The sequence below is a fragment of the Girardinichthys multiradiatus genome, chromosome 10, assembly GCF_021462225.1.
Source record: "Girardinichthys multiradiatus isolate DD_20200921_A chromosome 10, DD_fGirMul_XY1, whole genome shotgun sequence".
In the NCBI taxonomy this organism is placed as follows: domain Eukaryota; kingdom Metazoa; phylum Chordata; class Actinopteri; order Cyprinodontiformes; family Goodeidae; genus Girardinichthys; species Girardinichthys multiradiatus.
Window position 1 is genome coordinate 19372161 of NC_061803.1, and position 20434 is coordinate 19392594.

The window sequence follows — 20434 nt, forward strand, 5'->3', positions numbered from 1 at the left end:
CTGATATTGCACGTTTTTGTATATATTTGTCCTGTATCAACTAGATGACTTTATACTTGGTGTTTGTGCAGTTGTAATACAGGTAAAAAGAGCCGAATAGTTTTTAACTCTGAGCTGTTTTTTCCACAGCTTTTTGTTTTTCTCCTTTCTCTTCATTCTCCTGTCCAACAAAGGAAGTTCAGGGCTTTGCTGAGGTTCTTTGGTCGGAGGAAATGGCAGAGAACTGAAGCAGGGGGAAAAGGAGGTGTATCTGTATCAGAGAGAGGGTGGGCTGTGTTGTGCGGAAGAGGAGGCAGGAGAGCATGAAAGCTGAGGAAGGGAAGGGGACTGAGCTCTTATTCACATTGGTGGCATTTGTATTGAGAATGAGCTGTTTCTTTTAGTTTTGGAGGGAGGATTTAGAGTTTTTTTTGTGGAAGGGGTGGTTTTAGAAACCGAACATAGTGAGTGAGCTTACATCTGAGAAACGTTGGAGTATAGGCTGGATAATCAGGAGGAGCTGGTCAGACACCAAAGCAGCCATGCAAGAAACAAACTGGGGTAAGACACTGATTGTTTGAAGATTAGAGGAATGGGATGGTTTGTTTTATTTACTTTTGCAGAAGAGCGTACGGCTCTTTGACGGCTGGTTTATTGTTTCTCTTTTATAGTTGGTGCATGTACATTATGCAGTTTTATTGTGTATTAACACAAACCAACATTGTAGAGTTGTGAAAATAAAAACCAATGTAAGCTGCTCCAATTGTCTGTATAGTTACTTAGTATAGTTTATAATTATGATATAATACGAGCTACTTTTAAAAACGAGCTTTTTAAAATTCCGTTTCAGCTTCTTAAAAGTAAAGGTATATATTTTCATTGCCACATGTCTGTTCATTACTAAGCTTTCTTTTAAGCTAACAAACTTACTTTCAATATAATTTGTCCTTTTATAGAACAACATGTTAAATGTAACACATTTAACATGTGCAACATGCAGAGACACATTTCATGAAAAACAAACTTCACGTGCACATGCTTCTGCAAATCACATAAGGCAGCTGGGCAGGGCTCCATTGAGCATGTATATTTGTATTTTTTTGTGTTTTTCTTTATTCATATTTTTTAAAATCAAAGTCACCCTCCAAAGATTTGGTTATATTCTGTGTGACTGCAGCAAAATGTTTGAGGTGCATTTGAGAACACAGCATGGATTTCAAGGAAAAATGAACAACCACAAAAAGCCAGTTAGCCTAACAATGCATGCACCTGCGGTATAGCTTAAACCATGGCCATCATTACAGTCAACATCAGAGGGAGGAAGTAAAATATAAATCCCCTCGTTGGGCTGTCAGAGAAATTTTTCATTTAAACCAAAGTAGAATGAGTTCAGGCTGCATGCAGTGCCACTGTTCTGGCAGTCAAGTATTTAGGGTGATACAAGAAGAATTCAACATTTATTCATGTTAATTATGGTAAATATCCATGAAACACCAATCAGATGGATTGGTGTTTCAATGAATGGGTGCTGCCATCCATGGCAGCTTCCATAATTGCTTGGAGGCCATCGGAACCAAACTCAAACATGGAATGTTGACCCACTTGCAACTCAAAACCACAAAAATTTCAGAACCTATGTCAAAATCTGACAATTTGCTCATCTGCCATAATATTTTGTACTGCCAGATTATTAGCTCGATTTATGCTCGATATGCTCAAAGCAGAATTAGCAGTTTTTTTTCTTCATTATTCTTTTAGAAAACTTCATATTTTGTGAACTTCAGTTGAAATCCATGCTCATAATTTATCTCCAACAAATGGTAAACAGGGTTTTCACATCTTGTCAGCAGCGAATTAGCATCAACATCAGCTTAGCAACCTCAATTAGCAATATTTACATTTTCCATAGTGGGTATAGTTTTTTTTTTTGTCTGGGCTGTGAGGCGTCTGGCTGCAGAAAGCTAGGTTGTCACCGTTAGAACCAAAATAGCATTGTCACACTTATGCCCTCTGTTCCAGTTTCCAAAGAGAGAGAAGAATAAAGAGGTGGAAATGGGGGTAACAGAGTGGGATTCAGAAGTTTGAGTGGTAGGAAAGTGGAGGAGGGGATCTCCAGACATGCAGACATTCACTGCAGAAACCTAAGATGCTCTCTCTACTTCACCCTCCACAAATATCCCTCTTGAGGCTCTCAGTCGAGGGCTGACATTTTCAATCAGGACACATTTTACCTGGTGCGAGGTGTATTTTTAGGCTCTGTGTATGTGTGTTTATGGTGTGGTGCAAATAAAGAGGGATTTAGCATAGGCTTTTTAACTTTGGGTCAAAGCAGGTTTGTGTGATGTTGCAGTCTAAGTGCTAGGGTCCATTGCGTGATATACACCGTAATGGTATAAACTGGCTCTATAAAACAGCTTTTATATTTATACGCCTCTAATGACCAATCTCAGACTTATGCAGACAGGAAGTTACTCTTTACTCCAGTAAGAATCATACATCTATAAAGGCTTACTGTAAATGGATTGGTATGACCTGGCTATTAGAATAAACTAAGACACTGGAGGTATTTTAAAGCAGGCAGCAAACTTATGTTTTTTATGTATAATAAAGTGTATGAATCATTAGTCTGAAATGCTAACGAAAAACTGGTCCAGGGTTGCTTTGTTGTGTCTGTCAGGCACCGTTTCCACCTCAGAAAATAAGATGATAAATACAGATAGTTTGTATACCATTTTTAATGGCTAAATCTCTTATCCAATCCAAATTTGCTCTTAGGTGAAAAAGAGAGATGCACATACCTGGGCACAGGCTGGTATCAAGTTAAACCAAACCCAAGTCAAAACCACTAAGCTTTTCCATCAAACTGTTCCTACAGATTTAGGACATTTTTAATTAGATATCTGAAAAATTGACTTGTTGACTAGAATTTTCTTCAGCTGTAAGATATAAACCATAGAGTAGCACAGCGCTTCACCTCCCCCAGTTGTGGTTTGGCACTGCTGGTCAGCTGGCTTAAAGAAGGCTACTACACTTTTCGCTCCTTTTTATAAGAAAAGCACATTTACCTGTTTAGAAATATTCCTGATCACGTCATCCAGAAAGAGTCATTGTGTGAAAACAAATGCAGCACCACTCATTACTCATAAGGTAAAGCTGTTTTAAAACAATAATGGGCAAACAAGAAGTGTGTCAACTAGGGCTGCATGTAGCGATTATTTTTGATAATCGATTAATCTGTCGATTCTTTTTTTTCTATTAATCGATTAATAATTGGAAAGCAAAAGGAGCTTAATATGAGGTTTTTTAAAGAATTTGAACCAGGTGAAGCTAAAACTATGCTACTTGAGTTCTGGATAGAACATATTTACCGACAAAGAAGTTTTTACCATACACATTTTTTGGTACAATTTTAGCCTAACTGCTGCTCTGAGTGGGTTGCTTTTTTGAGCAAATGGAATGTAGTAGAGTGTGTAAACTCCAGTTAATGATTATCTGATTACTAAATTAGTTGTCGCTTATTTCAATAATCGATTATTCATTTCAGTCTTAATATCAGCTGTAAGCTGGCTACCCGAGCCTTTAGCACGACTAATTAACAAGATATTATCGGCTTGTTTTACTCCCAGGGTTAATCTATAAAGAGTTTAAAGGTCAAAGGTATACTATTCTGCATCTGAAAACTACTCCTGAATTTAACTATGGTTTTCCTTAAGTGTATCAAAAATAATTAAAGGTTATTGATATACAAAATTATAACTGTAATAAGTCTGAAAAATTGCTTTAAAATTATTTAATGATGAAAAAATTATTTTTCATCATTAAATAATTTCAACGACAATTTTTGCTTTACATTTTTGTGTTAATGGTGTCATGTTATTTTTACTGAAGGTTATACAGAATCTCATAGCAGATCATGCATCATGCAGAGGGACACATTGTTACATTATACCATATGGTCTCCTAAACTCAGTCCTGTTTGCATTTTTCATCTGAAAATGTTTAATGATCTTTACACATTTTCCTTAAGTGATGGAAAATTCATACGCAGTTTTGGAATGACCTTGTTTAATCAATTATAGTTGGCCTGTATTAAAATTAAGTGACTATCATAGGAGCAAAGTTAAGGTGTGTCAAGGGATTTATGATAATCATGTGATTTTTAAACTTGTCTGGTAACAAACACCAGACAAATGTTTAAACAATATTCACCTTTATGGCATTTTGTATCTTTTAGATGCTCTGATAAAGGGTGCACTCTATCTAAACAAATGCCATCAGTGTGAAGCTGGGAAAAAAGAAGGATGTGAATGTGATCCATAAGTGCTCCTCTTTTTTTTTTGTTAGCTCAGTGAGATGATAGACATTCAGGCATTAGTCTTTAATAGAATTGCACTGATCAGAGATTTTACAGTTGATTGCTGACTTTCTCATCAGTAAATACCTTTATTAATAAATTCTGATTTATTATATAAATTGCACAATACATTTGTTTTCTGCTTACTGGATAAGTTGAAAAATGGATTGATTACTATCTGGCTCTGTGTCATTGAAAATCTGTCAATACCTTAAAACTTGTACAAATAAAACCCAACAAAACAGAACTTCATCATATCCTATTTACTCCTTAAGAAGACTAGTTAAAGCTACTTTTTCTTAGAACACATGGAAATGTAATGTACACCATATTACAATATGCCCCCCTCCATTTTACTATTACAATATATTTTTAAAATAAATACAAGTGGTACCCAACTTAATGTTTGAGAGGAAAAATCCCTTATTTTTTGTTACTTGCCAGATTGTTCAATCGTTTTTCAAATGTGCTGTGCTCTGGTTTGGTGACATAATGGTGGGGGAAAACAACAAAACAATCTGAATAGTGGCTTTGTCCTGAAATGGATCTGGGCATTTTAAGAAAGAATTGTAATGTTAAAACGTACTTTCTTTTGTGGATTTTGTGTTGGAACCTGTGAAGTGATCTGGTTAGCCAGGAAGCATGCGTAGTTGGACACTAATCATGGTTAAACGCTCCATTGAATGTCAACAGGATGGTCTTTCCTTCCTGTTCATGATGTTATTCCTTCATCTGCTCAGCTTAATGAATTTTACAACAGATTCATCATAGGTATAGGTTATATGTATTTTGAGACTGTGGTTGTTAAAAAAATAACAAAACATGGTCTATTAACTCATGCTTATTGTTCGCTCTCCTCATCTGCAGTAACACACATTCCTCCAGCTGGAGGAGTGACTGACTGACTGAAAGGCATTAAAACCCTCAAAGGCCTTTTCCAGACAATAACAGTCTGCTCGGTCAGAATCAGCTGACAGTGGAGATATTATGGGAGTAGCTAAAATATCGCCTACATGCTGGACAATGTTTTTTTTGTTGTTACATCAGATGTTGTCTTTTTTGCAGTTATTGTTGAATAATTTTGATGTTTTTATTTAGTTTTACAACCATGCCATTGTTTGTTTTTTGGCCATTTTGGAAACAGTTTGGAGCCATTCTGCTTTGTATAAGGGACAAGCATCTTTGCTTTATCATTAGCTGTTAATGTCCATTTATTTGCCATTGAGCCTGGTACGGAGGGCTGTGAGAGCCATAAAACGATTAAAGTTTTTAAGATGCTAAGGAGGGCCTTCGCCTCCATGTCAGCTCTCTGACCCCCCTCCCTTTATTTTCCCCCTTTTAGTGTTTAAGGCCCTCATCTCTTTGACAACAAAAGGGAAACCAGGACTGCGTGAACATGACAGAGGCTTTAAAAACAGTTTGAGACCCTTATGCTTTGGTAACAAGAGGCCCTGCATAGTTTCCTCAGGGATTAGAGCTCATTCACTTCTCTTTGTGAACAACAGATGAACTCCTCTTGATCAGAAATAATGATCTGAGGAAAGCCACTGCTAGATCATTTATTTGGGTGCTCTTAAATATGTAAATATGAAATATTTATTAGAATATTAGTTACAATTAACCCACATTTTCCTCATTACTCTTTTGTTTCTATTATCACTATTTCCCTGTTAAACTGCCTGAGCTTTCTGATCTTGGTCACGAGGATCTATTTCAGGTGTAGGCATAAAGGACACAGGTCCATCCAAATGCCCAAATGGAAAGCAGAGTTTTAATCCATAACTCCGGAAATATTATAGCCTATCAGATATAGCATCCGAGCTGTCCTTGCAAAAACAATATGGCACACATTGATATTGAGAGGACAATTGTAATTTAGCATATTGTTCAGCCCTTATTTGGTCACCTGGATAATCAAACATGTTTAGCCTTTTCTTTCCCTCTTTACCCTTATATATGCATAAACTCTTACTTATTTCAAAGAGATGGGCACTGATTTATTTGCTATGTATATTTTAGGTTATAGTTTACAATTAGTATTTATTTAGCTGTTTTGAAAAGATGCAGTGGACAAAATAAAAAAAACCCTGATAAATAAACAGGTTTTTACAGGAAATATTTGTGCAGTTTGCTAGTGTCCTTTATTCACAGTATCTAGAGAGGAAATGGGCATGGAGAATGAGGAAAACGTGCAGTAAAGGTTCCAAGGTTAGGAATCGAACCTTGGATTTCTGCATCGCAATTTCAGTTTCCAAACTGTGATCTCCCTGATCTCACTGTCCTAAAAGAGAACTGACAGATTTAGAGGATAATCTCTGCAGCACATTTGTTTGACAATCTAATAATCCCACAGTAATGTCTCTGCTATAAATACTTCTATTTGTTAAAATTATTCCACCTTCAACTTTACCTATTATCGAAACAGATAAACAAACTAACAACGAACGCATTCAGATAATCTAATCCTGTAATTTTTTCATGCATCATAACAGCACCTTGTAGAGCCAGATTTGTCTGTCACTTCAGAGTTGAAGTAGGGATCAGCCGGGTTCAAAGGGCGCTGATTAACGTTTGCTAATCAGTCAAATCATAGAAATAGCCTTATAGACTTGTTGTTAACTTGGCATATTGGAAGATTACTCTGCCTGGCCTTCGTGTTGCTGCTATGCTTCAGAAATGTGTCTGATCAGCATTCCAGCTGGAAGTTTTTATTCTACCTTATTTACCATCTTAACTAGTTTCCGATGTTACTTCAGGCCTTCGTTCATGTAGTTTGTCAGGCTGAGAGGGTTACAGAGCTGTAAAAACAAGATCTTTGTCATTTGTCATATTCTGAAGCTTTAGTAAGAAACACACCCGCATGTCGGATATCCGCATATTCTGACTCACTATGTTTATGTTTTTAAACGTAACAGACTTTGCCTTTGTTTTTAAAAGGAGCATGACCTCATAGTCGAGTGTCCTGTTGGCCATTGTCATCAATACAGAAAGAAATCTGCAGCCACCCATTAAAACTGCTTTTGTCAGTCTTATAATGTCAATATTTACCTTTAGTCCTGTGAGAGTGAAGAAATGAACAAGCTAGTCTATGACTTTTCCCCCATCTTATTTCCCACAAACAAACAAAGATGTATTTGCTCAGGAATTTTGGGCGTCAGAAGTATTCCAGCAGGTTTAACCGGTCTCCTTTCTCCCCTGCTGCACCGTTGGAGGATTATCCAGAGCTGCAAACGTTTAGTCAGGTACTCCCATAGCTGATTTGAATGTTTGGCGTTAGTAGAGTTTATTGTTATCAAGGAGAATGCCAGCATGTTGGTCAGTTTTATATGTGAAACCAGGAGAGCCCTCTCTCATGTTGACTCAGACGCCTCATGGGTGCAGCCATGTTTGTGCTGCTTGGCTGAATTTACTGAATGGTGTGTCCTGGTACTCTGTGTGTGGGCCACTATGCTCTTGTGGAATTTTGTAATGCTTTAGTGTGTTTTATAATGTTTATAACGCAGTGACAATGACTGAGAAAACATTCCATGACAGTGTCCCTGCAGGGATATATTAAAAGCATACGCTACAAGAAAAATGTTTTACTTATTTCCTAGACACAAGCAGGAGATATGGAAAACATCTGTTTTTACAGATTTGAGAGCAATATCTTAAAGGGGACCTGTTATGCAAAATTCCCTTTTTCTCTAATGCTTCTACAAACAGTCCAAACGCAAAAACCTAAACCTAGTCAGCTGTGTTTTGGATATAAATAAATGTTTTCCTTTTTCTATAAAACGTGCGGTTTCAAAACCTGTGTAACCGTGACATCACAATTACACTGGCACCTAGCAACATCACCTGAGTCCTGCCTGACTAGCAACTGAAGCGAAACTCCACCCTCCTGATTTTCAGAAGAAGATCACGTTTAGCCGGCTGGTTTTACCTTTACAATGGCTACTCTAAAAGGCAGACGTTCTGTTGTTGGCTGCAAAGACCCATGTGTCTACGCACATTCTCCCGCTGTCGTATAACAGATTCCTGGCTTCATTTTATTTTTTAAATGAGTGTGACGGAAATGTATATTGGATATTTTGTATGTTATGAGAACGGTGGCAATCCTAATTGAGATGGTAATAAATAATAACATTTTCATTTATGAACATGAAATTCTGAAGTTACCATTCAGAAACTGCTTGCTGAATCCTTGATGGTTGTTCAGGAGGCTCCACTTCTTCTGCTTCTGGGTCTGACTCAAAGATGTGTATGGCTGTACTGTTGCGCATCTGCTGGCAGCCATTTTCACTTGTACGAAGTGCTGGTTGTGCCCCCCAACATTGAGTTGGTGTGGCATAGCAGATACAGCTAATTTGCCTAAAAGTGACAGAGCCCTAAAAGAGCTCATCCTGAAAGGAGCTCAAAATAGCCCATGGACCTATCCCAAATGTTTAAAAGGAAGTTTAATATGTCACCTTTAACATTTTACATAGATTGTGTATAAGATTCTGATCACTGACCCAACTGCAAAACACTGACAATTTTGTTAGTGGGCGGATTACGCTACATTTGTGTCGAAGCGTAAGGATTTGAGCAAACGGGAGTCTACTTCTGATGAGTAAACTACTGGGTTAGAGTATCTCCAGAACTGCAGTCTTCTGGGGCGTTCCCAGTCTGCAGTGGCCAGTATCAATCAAAAGGGGTCTAAGGAAGAATTTGTGGTAAACCAGGGACCGGGTCAGAAGCGTCTAAAGCTCAATGATAAACATGAGGAAAAAAGCCTGACCCATGTGGTCTGATACAGCATCCACACAGTGCATCACAGCTTGTTCAATATAGAACTGTGTAGCATGCTGAGCTCTGTCCACCACTGAAAGCTTGTGCTTTCAAAGGGCTTGTATATCATATTTTCTTCTAAATGCATGTGCATCACTTGCCTGGAAAAACGTGGCACCAGGGTGTATTTTGGGAAGAAGGCAAAGGGTTTATAAATGTTCATAATGTTATACCTGCATGGCAAGACTCAAAGCAAAAAAACCCTAAAAAGGTACAGGGACAATGAAGATTTTCAAAACTGGTGTTCATGGAGCCTCATCAGCAGTCATCATCTTATCTTCAACAGTCTATAGATCTTATAGTTTTTGTTTTTTGCCTCAATCTCCAACTTTTGTTCTTCCCTTAGTGCAAGTGACCCCTCCAAGCTGCCACCATGGCCCTGGTTCAGGCTCTGCCCATATCTGCTGAGCCCCACACCCCCAGCCACATTGGAGGAGCTCGCCGACGACACCAATCAGGCCCTTCACCTCCCATCAACCTGCCACCCCCCACTCTGGATCCAATGGGTTCCGTCAGCAGCCTTGTCACCACACGTCCCAATCCCTACCAGGATCACCGCTCTGTTGTAGAGCTGGGGGGCAGAGTTCGACGACCCACGCCAGGGTCTTCCTGCTTAGGCTGTGAGTCACCCAGGGACCCACTACTGCAGAATATCCCACCTCCAAAGAAACAGAGCTCCACATCCAGCAGAGGGCTGGAGAAGGAGAGTGGGAACGGGAACTATACTTATATAAATGAGGACTATGTGGGGGACTGCAACGATAACCACGTTAGACCTCCGAGCCTGGAAAGTGAGCTGGAAGAGGCTAAAGAAGGGCTGGGGATAAATGGGAATGTGGGGGGACCTCCTCCAAGACTGATCCCAGTGTCAGGAAAACTGGAAAAAGTGAGTGTTTGCTGATGACAAATTCCTAGTCATTCTAGTAATTCAGTCAGGAATTAACAAGTATTATAAAAAAATAAAATAAAAAATGTAAGTTGTAAATAATTGCTTAATTATGTCCCTTTTTGATCCCTAAAACAGGGACAGTATTGTTTAAGCATGGGCTGGTATCAGATTCTGATGGTATTGTTTTAGAGTATTTAACTAAAAGAAAAATGTAGGGTGTTATCTAATTGCTTTTTTTTTTTTTTTTTTAAATAGGCAACATTATTCCCGCTGCTTCAAAGATAGTCTAACATATTTATTATAAGCTATCACATGTTATATTTCTTTATCATATTTTGGCTCTAATACATATAATAAAGCAGAAATAGGGAAAACGGCTACTACACATTAAATCTTTTACACTCCTGCTTTTTATAGAGTAACAAGTAAAACAAGCTGAAATTAGCTGGTTAATTTTATATTTGTAATTTAAACTTTGTGTAATATTTTATTGCTTTATCTTGTCAAAAGCCCAACTGGGGACAAGCAACAAAAATTATCTTAGGCTACAAATGTTGAGTTGTTCAATGACTGTTGCCAACCAACAGTATTATGTAGAAAAACAAACTAATAAAATAAATGAAATGATAATTGGTTAGGCTTGGGTAGTCAGCCTGAAGTCAGATGCTTTGAAGACAAGCTGCTCTTAGGTTTCCAACTGTTCTTTTAAAGCTAAAAATGCACCAATCCAGTGATTTGGAATCAGCCAATTTTCACTTGATCAGTGGGTCAACAGTTGTTTTCTCTCATGTTTTATGGACCTTTTTAGAAAGAAAAAAAAACTTGTCAGATCAGCTCTCAAAGAAAAACAGAAATTGGGATTGACTAGGAAAAGTCTGATGGGTGCACCTCTATTTGTTACCTAAAAAGGAATGAGGGTGTGTAGTTTCCCATTCTGTACACAATGACTGGTTATGGTTTTTCATGATTGGAAATATTTTTATACAGCCAAATTTCTACATCTTTTAGGTGTGGAAAAATGCAGCAGCTTCCATTCAGCCAGCTGTCTGACACTAGGTAGCAACAATTGGGGGAGGGACATTATTCTATGCTCTATACAGGCAGAAAAAAAAAAAAACTGTGGTAATTGTTTTTGGGTATCTCAAAACATGTATGCCACATGATGGAAAGGTTTCTTGGTTTTAAACTGAAACTTTTTAATACCTTGGTATACCTTGATACCAGTAACCGGCCCATGGCTAGTATTCTTTACTCTGTTCCTTACATTGAAATGCAATAAACTTTCAATCCTCGCTTCTTTAACTTCCTATACTTTTTCTGTTTTGTGCTCTACTAGAACATGGAGAAAACGGTGTTGCGGCCCACTGCCTTCAAACCTGTCATTCCTAAGAGCCGCTCTGCCATGCAGTATCTCACCCCTCGCCACGGTGCCAATGTCCCTGAAAGCCAAAACAACCTGAACTTGCCCAGCCCTGCCCACAGGGAGGTGTCCCCGTCCTGCTCTGAGAAACGCAGCTCGTACAGCGGAGGGCGTAACGCCAGCAGTGGCAGCAGCCAGTCTTGCTCGTTGTCCGACTCGGGCCGGAACTCCCTTTGTAGCTTGCCAACTTACAACGGCGCCACCTACAGTCTTGCTTCAGCTGAGGTCCCTGCAGGTCACCTGGAGCCCATAAAAAGCGTCCCGTCGATTGGCGCACATGGACACTCCAACTCAGACAGCGGCCGCTCGTCTTCTAGTAAGAGCTCTGGCTCCATAAGTGGCAGGGGGCAGCCCCTATCTGACAGCGGGTCCGGCGGGCGCTCTCCAGGCCCCGTGGAGTGTTATGAAGGTGTAGTGAGGGACCTGGAGGACAAACTGAGGGAGAGGGAGCTGGAGCTGCAGCAACTCAAAGACAACCTGGACGACAATGAAGCAGCAATTTGCCAGGTTTGAATATATCCAAACCCTTCTTCTGGTGTTGGATAGTAAACTGTCCTGTAAACAGATTTAAATGCAATCTATTGCCATCTTGTAGGTTTATGAGGAGAAGCAGAAACGCTTTGAGTTGGAGCTGGAGGAGCTGAGGCAGAGCTGCGCCACCAGGATGCAGGTGGCGTCTCAGAAGGCCCAGCGCGCTCAACAGGTGCTGCAGCTGCAGGTTGGAACATCCGAGGAAAAACAGAGGTTTTCTCTGTATTCAGTATATAATATTCAGAAGGCAACCCAAAAAATGGAAGATATGTAATAGTAAGATTAAAAAAATATAAACTAGAAAAAACAATGTCCAAACTTCCTCTTCTAAGCAAAGCTGACATATAGGGTGACACTTTTGCCAACAGCTGTTTCCGAGGACAGTTGGACAAGCATCAGTATAAAGTTAAAAGAAAACCACTTTGACAATAAAACTCCAGAATAGTCAGCATTTATTGAATGTCAAATATAAGACTGAAGTGGAAATTAATAATGGTTAATTTCAGTCATGAATTCAGCTCCATATGTAAAAAAAACTACTAAAAATGTTATGAAATCTTACCTTTCATATAAGGTATATTACCTTGTTTTTAATTGAGGTTGTGTAATGTTATTTATAAAAAAATTAACCTTATCTAGACAGTTAAATGGGCTTAGAACAGAAAGAAAATGTATACGGATATCAGCATGTGTCTGTACATTGACATGTCAAATACGAGCCCATATTCTTCTTTATATGTTTCCTCAAATACATATTCAAGGTAAAATGCAGACCAACTTCAAATATCACATATCATTAGTTTCATGTTTAAACTAATGATAAAACTCTAATTTTATAATCTGTTGTCTTTTTAATTTTAAGTAATGTTTATTTGCTTTGTTCTGAAATGTTACAGCTTGTAAGGCTTATGAAGGTGTTTAAGGCAAATATTCATATGTCAGACCTCTCAAAAGCTCTTTAATAAATATTTAAATTTATATTTCTTTTCCAAATTTATCTTTAAAAATGTCCTTATCTTAATGGTATATTTTATGCTATTTAGGTTTATCAGCTCCAGCAGGAAAAGAAGAAGCTGCAGGAGGACTTTGGTCAGCTTTTGAAGGAGAGGGAGCAGCTAGAGGAGCGTTGCACCTCCTATGAGCACGAGAAGATCCAGCTGGGGCCTCGACTGGAGGAAACCAAGTGGGAGGTGAGCAGATGAGACTCGGTCATATTTAACTGAGAAGCAATACATTTATGTTAAGCAACCACACGGTGAACTCAATAAACAATCATTTAGGTTGTCTTTAAAATAGGACTAACAGTTCATGTCAGGTGATATCTTCTTTAGTCTTTGTCATTGAATCCTTTCAGATATGATGAACACATGTAGATGAAGAGTGGATACACATCCCACTTTTATAGGCAGCACCCTTCAGATTTATTGCCACCCCTGGTGAAGGTGCATCTAAAGATGTAAAAATACATTTTTCTGCAGCCTCAGCATCATCTGCTTCAGTGGAGATAAAATCTGATGTTATGAAAATTGTTTAATTACAGATATCACAAATTCCACAAATATTGGGACCCCTAAACATTTTTATTAAATGTATCTGAGATGTTTTTATACCAAGGCACCAATGACGATGTTCCTGCCCAATACCAGTTTCCAGTTTTCTTTTAGCTGTTTTTTTTGGTCAGATTTTAACCAACTGGCTCTAAATGAAGTCATTAGAGTAACTTTGTTTTTGTTATGACAATGGAGTTTAAACAAAATAAAATATACACATTTTTCTTTTTACATTTTGAAAGCTGAAAATTTATTCATTTGCAGACTTCATATTCTAATGCTGGTTGTGATGATAAAAAGTTTAAATTGAGAAATTTAAGTTTTAAATTCTTTTAAAGAAGCAAAGATTGAAAGTTCTTTGCTAATAAACGTTGCAAACCCAATGTACAATATTGGACCACTTCAAATAGGGCATTACAGGGCTTATTGTGCCATTAAAAAATGTTTACTGATAGTCACCAAGATTTACATCAACTGTGGGCATAAAGTAAGTTAAAGTCGATATTACCATGATGACTGTATTTAGATATATTGTGCAACTATTTCAGTAAGCTTACTGGTAGTGGTGGAGACACTGGGATGTTGGTAGAGAAAGAAGCATGAGGAACACGTGGGTTTAGCGTCTTTGGTACAGTCCGCACCATAATTTTCCCCCTCATATCAGCAGCCTTTTTCACTAAAAAAAATGTACATTAGTGAGTTTATCTGCAAATGCAGCTTTTACACCATTTTTTTGAGTGTGGCCCTGAATTTTTTTTTTTTTTTTTTATTGCTAAAAAGTCAATTTGACCTACCACTCAGAAGCAGTTGCAGTTATACCTCTTAGAAAAAAGTATGTTTAAGGGCCAACAATAAGGTAGGTGAGCTTAATATAAGCTCATCTACCTATTCTCAAAGTAGTGAGAGAAGCCATGCTCCAAATTGTTAGTTTTCATCTGACCTCTTGAAGAAAGATTTGTTCTTTAACTCCTCAGCTAAATGTTTTTTTTTTTTTTTTTTGCTTAATTGAATATCAATTTGTTTTCATCTATCAGGTATGTCAGAAGTCAGGGGAGATCTCCCTGCTGAAGCAGCAGCTAAAGGAGGTGCAGAGTGAGTTGGCTCAGCGTGTAGGAGAAATAGTCTCCCTGCGGGGTCAGCTTAGAGAGACTCGTGGCGAGCTCACCAACACTCAGGTGCTGCTCCAGGAGGCCCACGGCACGACCCGCACACGGACCATGGAGCTGGAAGTGTGCGAGAACGAGCTTCAGCGACGAAAGAGCGAGGCTGAACTGCTCAGGGAAAAGGTGGGACGCCTGGATGGAGAGCTGGCTCATCTCAGAGACACCTTAGCCAATCAGGGGGCAGGAAACAGGCAATGTCAGGTGTTCCAGGAAGCCGAGGAGCATCTGCTCGCCTATGAAAGTGACGAGGCAAAGGCCCAGCGGCAGAGCAGCGCTGAAACTCTGCAGAGCATGATGGTGCAGATGGAAGGGTTAAAATCTGAGTTGGCCTTTGAACGCAAAAGGGTCGAACAACAAGCAGGAGGTTTTGAGGAGGAGCGGCGGATATGGCAGGAGGAGAAAGACAAAGTGATCCGCTACCAGAAACAGCTGCAGGAGAACTATGTGCAGATGTATCGCAGGAACAAGGAGCTGGAGCAGCTTCTCCAGGAACTCACTCTGGAACTGGAGAGCAGAGAGGACGACGAAGGCAGTGGCAATGAGATCAATTTTGACGAGATTGCTGCAACAGAAATCTGATACTCAGATGTCCTTTTTTTTTTATTTGCACTACATTTAACTTGCCCCCTCCGCCAGAAGTGATATCTTCTTTATGTGACCAACAACCAGAAAAGTGTCACCAGATTTTAGCTTTGACTCTTGTTGCACTTGCAAGTTGTTCACCTTTAAGTGTCATTAACCACATCAGCTCTCTGCTCCTCCATTAGTGGCTGCAATTGCACTGATAAGACGTCCGACTCCTGGTGATTTTTCACACCTTTAGGAGTTTGTGTGTGAGTAACTTTAGTCAACCTTCACCACCATCCTCCTCCTGTCCTGGTTCAGGGTACAGTATGCCTGCTGGGTTTGTTGTTGCACTCCCACTCTCTCCACAGTTTCACTGGTACAGGAAATGTGTCAACCACACATTCATTGTGTCATGGGAAGAGTTAGTCGATCCCAGTTAGGTGTTAATGTCATGGATAAACTCTGGATGGTGGTGGCAGAGTTAGGATCTTATTTGAACTCAGCAGAACAGAAATAGGTTTTTTTTTAATATAGACTACTTCATGGACGGCCATGAATCCACAACGTTTTGCTTTTTGTAGAGAACTAAATGCACCGCAGTGAAAATTTTACATTTTTAAATACATACAACTAATTTTGTCCCTCGTCCAAATGAATATTTATATTGGGAAAGTGATGGTTAGGATTTTTTCAAATGGGGTTCTGTAAAGCAGTTATGAGCAGTCAGTACCTTAGCTTTGTTTTGTATAAAAACAGGTTATTTTTCTGAGAGTGACCAAGATCTAACCCAATTTCTAGCAGCGTAAAACACCGCAACTTCAAAAAAATTTAAACGTATTTTCACAAAAATGCCATTGTGGAAACCAGTCTGTACCAATTACCATGTGAAAGGTTCAGTCTAATTAGTTTATTTAGCACCTAGTCACTATGTCACATAAGGACACTAAATACAATATGGTCTAGATTTCATTAAAATCAAACCCATTCAATCCATGTAGTCTAGTTCAGTTTAAATTGTCTTACAGTTTAACAAATTAAATTTATTTATTGTCAATTAGTAAAGTAAGCCTAGCTAATTGCATCACTGACTTTGCAGCAATCCCTCATACTGAGCAAGCCTGTGGCAACAGTGGAGAGCACCAGCTGTTAACCCCCAGCCAGTTGTGGCAGCTTATATCGAGGCATGTTCTACCACAGTTGTTTTTCCTGTTGAGAGAAGAAAAGAGATGGCTAAACTGAGCCACTTACTATTAGAAAGAAACAGAGTACACAAACATGTACGGCAAAACTAAACATAAATATCAGACTAGAGTAGCTCCCCAGCACAAAAATATAGTGATTTTCTTTTTTAACACTGAATTAGTTTTCAAATAGGTCTTTGCTCTGGTAGAAAGCGTATTCATATTTTTGATAACGGAGGTCGCACTCAGCCTAAAGTTTAAATGGCAAAAAATTATTTTAGAACGCAAACATGAAAGCACTTTAGACGTCTATAAAAAATGTTTACTAAAACTATCATTTTTGTCACTGGAGGTGCTAGGAGGCCTAAACCCTGTTTTGCTCAGGGGGCTTTTTTTTTTTTTTTTTACGTAGATCCCACGAGAATGTCTTACAGGTAAGATATGAACTGCTTATAACTTTTCAACACAACCCCACTTAAAAAATCTGAACTATGCCTGTAACTGAGGTTCTGAATTATATTAAGAAGTAAGCTCTCAAGTAATTTTGACACCTTCCGTTAAAGGCACACCAGCTTTTCTCTTCCACTCTTCACTCACCAACTTAAAAACAATCTCATCCATGGAAAGAAGGTGAACTTTATTGGTTACCACTGGGTGATAGGCGAATATTCTTTTAGGTTATTCACAACAATAATTTCAACTTTGAATTACACCGTTACAAATAAACCCAATGTTTTTTGGCCAGGCTACAAGTTTCAATTCATGTTCACGATTAATAGGGAGAGTTGTCGTTGTGGCCTCAAGGGATGCAGTTGTCAATCTGAGCCTTGTTTTGATTTTTCAAACCGCTGATGAATCTGAGAGTGAAAATGCTTCCTGATAAGAACATTTGCAGATGCCAGTTAAAGTAATGAGTCAGACAGAAATTAAAGGGAGAGCTGATGTTGCAAAGTGTTCACTTTTCCATATTTTGTCTTGTTATAACGACAAACTGTGCACTATTGGGATTTTGTGTGATTAATGAACACAAAGTAGAAGAAAAAGGATACATGGTTTTCAAAATGTGGAATGTATGGGTTTCATTTGTATTCGGCACCCTGTATTGCTATATAGAACCACCATTCCCTATAATTACAGCTGCAAGTGCTTTGGGATGTGTCTCTACCAGCTTTGCACATATACTTTAACTTTTGCCCATTCTTCTTTGTAAAGTAGCTCGAGCTCAGTCATAGTAGATGAGAGCGTCTTCAAATATCCATTTTCAAGTCTTGCGAGAGATTCACAATTAGTTTTAGGTCTGGACTTTAGCTCTGACAGAAGAAAAGAGACAGCAGCATGTATGTTTAGGACCGTTGACCTGCTGGAAGGTGAACGTCCGTCCCAGTTTTAAATCTTTTCAAGCCTTTAACGGGTTTTATTCCAGGGTTGCCATGTATTAACTCCACCCAGCTTCCCATCAAGTCTGTCCAGCTTTCCTCTTTCTCCTGAAGAAAAGCATCCCCATAACATGATACTGCCATCACCATGTTTCACTAGTGGGAATGTTTCTTTTCTACCACAAATGGCATAAAATACCCCATTAAGAAAAGATTTTGGAAATGTTCCTTTTTTCCACTTGGCTATAACGGCTAGATGTGTGAAGTGCATAGACATGTACTTTCAAATAAGCAGTCAATTTCTGCAGCTCCTCCAATGTTACCATGCACCTCTTCTCTGTCTGATTAATTCTTTCCTTGCCAGGGTCATTTCTGGTGGTCACGTCTTGATAAGTTTGCAGTTGTGCCATACTCAAATTGAGCAGAGCTCCGTGAGATGCTCAAAGTTGGGATCTTGTTTTAGAATATAAACCTGTTTTAAACTTCCACTTTCTCCCATGTTCCCTGATCTTCGCAATGCTGTTTGTTCACTAATATTCTCTAACAAACCTCTAAGGCCTTCACAGAACAGCTGGATTTATTACACAGGTGGAGTTTGTTCATCAACTAAGGTGACATTTGAAGGCAACTGATTGCACGGGATTTTATTTAGGGGTAGATGGTCTGAAAATAATAAAAGAAACAAAATGTGTATAATTTCCTTGCCATTAAACAATTATGCACAACCTTGTGTTGGTCTATCACAAGAAAATCCCAATAAAACAGGTTAATGTTTATGGTTGGAACATGACAAAATGTGAACAAGCTTAAAAGGTATGAAATCTTTAGCTAAGCACTAAAAAACCTAAGCACAGTTCAGTAAGTCCTCTGCTTGGTGATGTGATGGGCTCATTTTTTTCCAGGAAGAGTAAACAGGAGCTTTTAATCTTTCAATTCCTCTTCAAGGAGACTTGTTGCTGTGAGGTGCTAGATTTGTATATGACATCCCTGGAAAAAAAAGAGTTCTTGCACTGAAGGATGTTTTTAGACTACTTGTTTCCACTGATCTTTAACATGTTAGTTCCAGTAATTCAGAAACACACGTTTTTATCAGATCTACTGCAAATAAGGTTAATATCTCACATCTTTTTGCTGCCATAGACATCTCCCTGTCCCTATAAATTAAAACATAACCACTGTGAATAGACCAAAGCAATGTCCAACATGTATATTTTCCTCCTACAGATATAAGGCTTGATTTAATCGTTTTTGTGAATTTTTGTTTTGGTTCCTCAGTATAAATTTTATAACCTTCAATATTTGTATGAATACATTAAATGTATATTTTCATGCTGTACATTTCTTGAACAAAACCAATGTGGTTTTAATTAAAATGATTTATAATTAGGTCCTAATGTTTCACATCTTTTTATAGAGCTTTCGTATATTTTAAAGTTATGACAAGGTCAATATTTACTTGGAACACTCTCCAGACAGGTCTGTAGGATCTACTTTGGTTTACATTTTAAGTTTTTCTGTGACATCTTTGTTCTGACCCTTTTCAATGACTCGTGTCTGCCCCCTGCAGGTTAGAAAAGATTAATACTGTCATGAAAGTTAAAAAGGCACCCTAATTACTTAAAACTGGACAAAAAGGGTCCGTGTACTTTTGCGTTCATTCATTCTAATTTTGGAAGTGAAATTCTGAAAGGGTGTCAGTTTGGCTTTCTGATTCGTATGAATTAAAAAACAGAAATGGCTTTATTTTGCTTTACAAAAATCCGTGTATGGTTCGTTCTTTGGTTTTTCCGTTTCAAACATAATACGAGAATAAACTAAATGAGGCGTTTAATTTTTTTTTTTTTGTTTAAAATTACATTAGAAAAAACGTCGATTCCAAAAATAAAAAAGGCTGTGGTTTTGTAATTTTAATGGTTAAAAGAAAAACATGTTTTATATTTTATTAATTCGCCATTTAGGACATTCGGCGGAGCCCAGATAGGAGCAATGGCTGCTCTCGAACCCTGCATTGGTTACAGAATTTGTGTGAAACTCTGTTCCTTTGGTCACACAGCAGCGATGTTAACACCATGGGCGCTACATTTATTTCACCACAGAGGTCTTTAGGTTTAGATATGCGTCCTGTGAGGTTAGGGACAGCAGACTGGTGAGGAAAATCTGCTTGTATGCGGGAAGCATACAGCCCATGTGAAGCAACAGCGCCTCCTGGAGTCAATTTACAGAAAGAAGGGGGACAGATTCAGGGCGGACAGAATTTCGCACAACTTCTGTAGTCAATCAGGGATTGAGTGCAGCCAGTGCCTCCTACCTTGTAGAAATGCGCATGCGCACATCGATGAAACGTCACAGATCGCTTACCTGAAAGCCCTCATACGTCCTACCAGTACATGTTTCATTTAATCGAACAGTACGGTAAGTCTTATTTAATTTGTTTTTTGTCTTATTTCGCTTGAGTTTTTGTATTCATGTTTTACGTTTACATTACACTGAGCCCGTAGCATATTTTTAAATGACTTTAGTTTGACGTCTGTTAAATCGTTATTATAATTTAATGTAAAATTACTCCCAATGTCTATTTTGCCCCTACAGTAAACTACATTTTTATATTTATT

The 20434-nt window shown here is 38.5% G+C and overlaps 1 protein-coding gene across 3 annotated transcripts in view; it reads left to right on the plus strand.

Moving 5' to 3' along the window:
* LOC124875099 (leucine zipper putative tumor suppressor 2 homolog) overlaps positions 1-19208 on the plus strand; it is a 46664-nt gene extending 27456 nt beyond the window's left edge. The window contains exons 1-6 of one of the 3 annotated variants that reach the window (XM_047376940.1): positions 385-540; positions 9492-10031; positions 11371-11961; positions 12050-12172; positions 13029-13175; positions 14570-19208. In XM_047376940.1, the coding sequence (XP_047232896.1) occupies positions 9519-10031; positions 11371-11961; positions 12050-12172; positions 13029-13175; positions 14570-15277 (2082 nt within the window). In that variant the 5' untranslated portion in view covers positions 385-540; positions 9492-9518 and the 3' untranslated portion in view covers positions 15278-19208. Of the gene's footprint in view, positions 1-384; positions 541-9491; positions 10032-11370; positions 11962-12049; positions 12173-13028; positions 13176-14569 lie in introns of those variants that run through there. The other 2 variants (XM_047376939.1, XM_047376941.1) reach the window with 2 other exon arrangements.
* Positions 19209-20434: the final 1226 nt, after the last annotated feature.